The sequence below is a fragment of the Loxodonta africana genome, chromosome 9 (assembly GCF_030014295.1).
Source record: "Loxodonta africana isolate mLoxAfr1 chromosome 9, mLoxAfr1.hap2, whole genome shotgun sequence".
NCBI lineage: Eukaryota > Metazoa > Chordata > Mammalia > Proboscidea > Elephantidae > Loxodonta > Loxodonta africana.
In genome coordinates, this window is record NC_087350.1 from 13,216,279 (window position 1) to 13,222,411 (window position 6,133).

The 6,133-nt window shown below is 48.4% G+C and overlaps 1 protein-coding gene across 1 annotated transcript in view; it reads right to left on the reverse strand.

Annotated features, from left to right (window-relative positions):
- Positions 1 to 5,715, reverse strand: part of LOC100659664 (NUT family member 2G-like) — a 47,222-nt gene extending 41,507 nt beyond the window's left edge. The window contains exons 1-5 of the mRNA XM_064290967.1: positions 5,700 to 5,715; positions 4,263 to 4,974; positions 2,745 to 2,873; positions 1,419 to 1,558; positions 92 to 387 (exon numbers count right to left, since the gene is read on the reverse strand). Of these exons, the coding sequence (XP_064147037.1) occupies positions 92 to 387; positions 1,419 to 1,558; positions 2,745 to 2,873; positions 4,263 to 4,974; positions 5,700 to 5,715 (1,293 nt within the window). The remainder of the gene's footprint in view (positions 1 to 91; positions 388 to 1,418; positions 1,559 to 2,744; positions 2,874 to 4,262; positions 4,975 to 5,699) is intronic.
- Positions 5,716 to 6,133: the final 418 nt, after the last annotated feature.

Here is a 6,133-nt window from a genome sequence, read left to right on the forward strand (position 1 = left end):
TACAATGTCTGGGGTAAAACTCCAGATGTTTGGTGGCTGGAACGCCAAAACTACAGAGCCCAGAGACACCAAACCTCAGGTCCCGGCCCACCTTGGTGATAAATCCTTCCTGTGCACACAGCTTGTCAATGTAGCTCAGGAGTCCCGGATCTGGATACAGCTCATCCTCTTCCTGTTGTTGCTCATTTTCTTCTTCTTCATATTTTCCATCTGGCTCCACAGTGGCTGAATGGGCAGTTCCAAGGAGATCTTCCATGATCTCAACATCCTCTTTGATAGCTTCGGGAGGGATTTCCTGGGACCGCTTGGGCTCCCAAGGGTGCTCGGTTCTGTGTCGATGTTGCTTAGGGGGCTGTGCCATGGAAACTCCCTTCTTTGGAATGAACACTATAGGTGGGGTTGGAAAGAGGATGTTTATGCGGCAGCAAATTCTGGCTCTTACACCTGTTACAGATTGAATTGTGCCCCCAAAATGTGTGTCAACTTGGCTAGTCCATGACTCCCAGTATTGTGTGGTTGTCCACCATTTGGGGACCTGATGTGATTATCCTATGTGTTGTAAATCCTAACATCTATGATGTTAATGAAGGAGGATTATAGGCAGTTGTGTTAATGAGGCAGGCCTCAGTCTACAGGATTCGATTATATCTTGAGTCAATCTCTTTTGAAATGGAAAAAGAGAGAAACAAGCAGAGAGCAGAGGAACTTCATGCCAGCAGGAAAGAAGTGCCCAGAGTGAATCCAGTCCTCTGGACTCGAGGTCCCTGTGCTGAGGAGCTCCTAGATGCGGGGAATATTGATGACAAGGACCTTCCCCCAGAACCAACACAGAGTAAAAGCATTCCCCAAGAGCTGGTACCCTGAATTCAGACTTCTAGCCTCCTAGACTGTGAGAGAATAAATTTCTGTTTGGCAAGTCCATGCACTGTGGTATTTCTGTTCTAGCAACACTAGATAACTAAGTCACCACCCAACCCCATGCTGTAAAGGCAGAATTATGCAGACACTGTCATGGTTCCTGGTAAGGCAGGCACACCTGAAGCCACAAACACTGTGAGGGGAGAAGATGTAAGAGGCAGACATTCTAAGACAGTCAGCTTGTGGGGAAACTCGAAACTACTTCTTTTACAAGAAGTCTCATTGAGACCCACATTTAAAGCTGATTAGATATTGGAGCCCACTTTTGATAATCCATGTGAGACAATAGTTATAAAACATAACCACCTCACTACTAGGGTGTAGTGAAGAGTAGCGGAGACCCCAGGCATCTGGCAGTCTCTGCTGATAGAAACAGCCATTGCGCCCTCTTGAAAGAAAAGTACCACATGTGAAGACAATGCCTTCTCCCAACATACCCAGCCCTACATACCTCCTTTGACCCCAGGCCCGTAGCTCCTGTTGACCTTGCTTAGCCATACCTGGATGCTGGGCAGCCACAGTGGATGAAGGCCTGTGAGGATCAAGATTGCGTGGAGCCGGAGGAAGCAGGCAGACAGACACATTCCTCTGCTGCAACATCTGAATCTGTAACTCCTCCTCTGCCTCAAACTCCATGAACCTGACAAGGGTGAGGGAGGCACAGGCTGTGCTGAGGACAAGGCAAGATGCACCAGGAGCCCCAGGACCAGGCAACAGCCAATTATGGGGCAGTGCAGAAAGATGTGCCTTCAATGACCTGTCCAGGTACCCAGTAAGTCCATTTCCCAGGAGGCACAAACAAGGTTTGGGTCTCTTACATGTTCACAACATCATCCCTTCACCTGCAGCACAACTTATCATAACATAGGAAGGTTGCGAAGGAAATGAGCCATGCCCTCTTGGAAGCTCCTCCTGACACAGCCATAGTGCTCACTACCATTCTATACCTTAGCACCTGATGGCACACCACAACACTGACACTGGTTGGTTGAATTGTATCAGACCTACATGACACACAGGAGGAACCACTCATGCGCACCGTTCTCCAAGCCTCTCCTGCCCTTGCCTAAAACGCACATGGTAGAGGTGAGAGCCTGAACCTGGAATGGGATGAAGTTGATTGCAGATAACACCAAGGACTAGTTCCTAGAGTCCGGATCCTAGTCTGAAGCTCTGAGGCCTTGAGATATAAACAGGTGGTCAAGAGGTCCAAGAGAGATTTGGAAAAAGGTGGAATGTGAGGTTTCCCAAAAGCCTCAGGCTCCTTTGATGATTTTTTTTTAAACCGAGGGAGGAAAGGCAATGAGGGACAGAAACACGTCCAGCAGGGTGACTGAGATGCTGCCTTACCCTGAACACACCTTTCCAGCCTGGGCCATACTTGGATGGTTGTAGAATACTTTTGTACCAGTTGTCATAGGAAGAGTGGCTCCAAATTCCGTGTTATCTATACGGACATTGAGGCAAGCAGGAACTTGTCTGGTACAGCATATCCCCTCACTGCAGAGTGTCCACAGCTTGGACTGTATCTCCATGGGTATCCACAGTGTTTATCCCCATTCTGTCTTAACACTCCCGTTTCAGGCCATTCACAAATCCAACATGTAGAAGGGGTGAATTTCTTAAAGAATGTAGAACAGAAAACTCCAAGCAGTGAATGTGGTGGTAGCAGTTGTCTGAGGGTAGAGCGGGATCATCAGGGAACCAGGAGCCCTGTCCAAGTGCACACCTCCTCCTCACACACACCCTCTGATTTGTACCAACCCTTCTTCTTCATTCACACCTCATCACTCAGTCCCAACAGGGCCAGGATGCCATGGACTCACTTTTTTGCCATCTCATAGAAGATCATCCGGTCAAAATTGCTTTTGCGCTGCCATTCCTGTACAGACCGCCAGAGTCCCTCCTCCAGGGTCATGGTGGGCTTCAGTCTAGCCAGGCATCGCAGGACTGGGCTAAATACCCATGCATGTCAGTAACTTTCAACAAATACATATTCCATCCCCATCTTGACCCCACCCCTACACACATCCCCTGCCCATCATCACATCTATCTTGCTATTTGTCTGTGTCCATCCCTCTTCCAGTGTTTTAGATTTCAAGTGCTTTTGCCTCCAGGATACCATTAGCTGTTTCGGAATCCAGGGAATCCCTAAGACTGCTGGAAATTTGGGTTTAGTGGACTGTGTCTTTATTCTTGGGTGAGTGCTGGGGAGTGGGGAAAGGAAGAAGATGCCTTCAGTCTTTCAGCCAATGAGAGCAACATGTATGTGGAAAAACATCCTGTGAATGTGATCAGAGTTCCATATTGATTGACCTGTTGGGAAGCTCAGGGTTGAGAGAGATGGAGGCTCTGCTCTGAAAAGATAAAGCTTCCCACATGACTAATCAGTCTGCCTTTCATTCACAGAAGCCCATGACCCTGCACTTCATTGCCAATTTCCACTCACACACACTGTAGCTAGGACAGTTTTGCTCTTGCGGGTACTTTTTATGGACTACACTTCATATATTAGGTCATACCGTCTTCTTAGCTCTCCTCTTAATCAACTGAAATTGTCTCCTTATTTGATGAGATACTCTAGGGTGAAGATGTACAATGCCTTGCTCAGGATTACAAATCTAAGGAGGACAGAGCCCAAGCCTTTCACCACTATGCGTACTCTACCACCTCCCTGTTGTAACTGATATTCTCCAGAGGAATGAGGGTGGGAGTAAACTTAAAGTGGTTGTCCTAGGCCTTGCCCGTTTCACGTCTCCTGAGGCAATGGCCAAAATATGCTGAGCTCTTTCGTTGGAAGGTAAAGACCAGTGGAAGAACGTAGTTCGTGATCTGAGACCAAAATTCACATCATGCCTCCTCACTTTACCACAGCGTTTAAAAAAACCAAAACCAAACCCTTTGGCATTGGGTTGATCCCAACTCATAGTGACACTACAGGACAGAGTAGAACTGCCCCATAGATTTTCCGAGGAGGGGTGGTGGATTCGAACTGCTGACGTTTTGGTTAGCAGCCACAGAGCTTAACCACTATGCTACCAGGGTTTCTACCACAGTGTTTAGTCTCTTGAAAATAATTGTTAAGGTAACGATTCCAATATAAAGATTGACTTCACGTACAAGGTGGTCAGCATCAGTTCAGACAAGATACCTGAATATGTTGTACACAGGGAGGTGTGTATAATATTATCGGGAATATACCTTCTCATAACATATCCCATCACCCTCATGACCTTCTCTCAAGTGTTCCTAAAGAGCCTAACCTCCATTGTGTCTCCCCAAGATCTCTTTGTTTGAAAGCTTCAGGATAATCTCAGCTGTCCCCACTGATTAGGGCACTCACATGAGAAAGCAGGAAAGAGCTTCTGTATCAGGGCTTTGGGGATGGTGCCTCCGGGCCAGAGACTTGAAGCATTGCCAACGTCGGTAGTTCTGGTAAACACTCTGGGGATTACAGGAGGAGTCATCCAGCGAAGGCCTGGATTGTGTGACGGCCAGGCTTTTCTCCCCAGAAGAAGCGTGTTGGCCTGAGCAAGCCTTCACTTGGGGGAAAATGGAGGCCAGCTGGGCAGCTGGTGGTGGAGCTTGAAGAGAAAGAGCTGGGGACCAAACTCTCCTACAAGCCTGAGTAGCCACAACAGAAGTGTCAGGGATCACAGCAGAGGCTTCCCCAAAAGGGGGTGGGGCACGCTCAACTTCCCCACTGGGAGCCCCTGGGGCACTCCAATTAAGTGGGGTCTGCCGCATGACGAAGGTCTGAATTCCAGGGAGCTCTGCTGAACTCCCTTCTGTCCTCACTTGAACAATGACCTTTGCAGGCCTGGCCCCACTGGGGCCAGAATCCCCAGTGCTGGGCACAAGAAGTGTCCTGGGGAAAGCAGAGAGCCCAAGAGGGGTGCCTGGAAGGCATGATGAAGTCATGAGGGGCAGTGGGTGCTGCATCCAGGGTGTTTGCTGTGGAGGTCCAGGAGTGTGCGCGGGAAAGGGCAGTGCAGTGAAAGGAGACATGGAGGCACCAGGATTCATGGTCATATCTGGTCCCAGCACTGGAGTTGCTGTTGAAACAAAGGAAAAAGGTAAATGGAGGTGGAGGAAAGGCAACCAAGTGTTAGGTCATCCGAATTCCCTGCCTGGTCACTGGGAATCAGCACAATGAATCTCAACTGATGGGCAGCAATATGGAAGAGGGAATTGGTGAAGACTGCAAAAAATCCTGAGATTGAATTAGATGTTCCTTCCTTCCAGTTTACTGGTAGAGAACTTGTGAGGAGTTCAACCAGACTCCCAGGCCTCTGTCTACCAAGAAGTAAGAGGCCCAAGCTATGACTGACTCACAGAACCTGTATCAGGAATCCCAGGCAGACAGGCTGCCACTCTCATAAGCTTTTTCCAACACATGGAAAAGGGTTGACATCCAGTCTGTCCGAAATGCCCCCAGCAGGCTCACTAGCAGGGAAGGGACTTTCTGAAGTAGAAAGTGTCCTCTAGATTTTCTTGAAGGAGTGAGTCTTTAAGTGAGTGTTTTCCCCATCTCCTCCTGAGTGTTTCTTTTAATGATGTCCACTACAAAACCTCTTTCCTTCTTTCTCCAACACCCTGTCTCATTTTTCTAATCTGCCTCTTCAAGCCTTCCTAGGTGGGATATTCCAGGTGGTGTTAAGAGTCCACTCCTTATTCCTGCTCAGAGAGCTTGTCCCCAGGGGAAGTGTCAAACTTAAATTCCCAAGGGTCGGACAGGTGGCAGGAATCTGATAACACACCCCCTCTCCTCCTGGCCTACCTCCTTCTGAAGACATCTCCACAGGCTGGGGCACTGACCACAGCTGTCTGGCAGCCTTCAGCACCTGAAATCGCCACGTCCTGGACTTAGAGCGTGATCTGACTCCAACAGATGCTCATGGATCCAAGAAAAGGAGGGGAAAGTTTGAATCTAAACAGGTGTAGAATGTAGAACTCCAGACATTCTACAGTGGGGGAGGGGTGGAGGGCAGGTTGGGTGAGGAGACATTCCATGAAAGGGATCTAACAGGTAGGCAAAAGCTACCTGTTTCCTTCAAATTATGGTTGACAACACAAATCATGTGAACCTCTTATGGCCATTTGTCGGTTCTTTCTTAGATCCAGAGCACAAAGGCTCTACTCTAGACTTCAATTCTTATCAACATACCTAGTTTTGTGCCCCTACACCCACCCTGTTCCCCAACTCTACGTGGT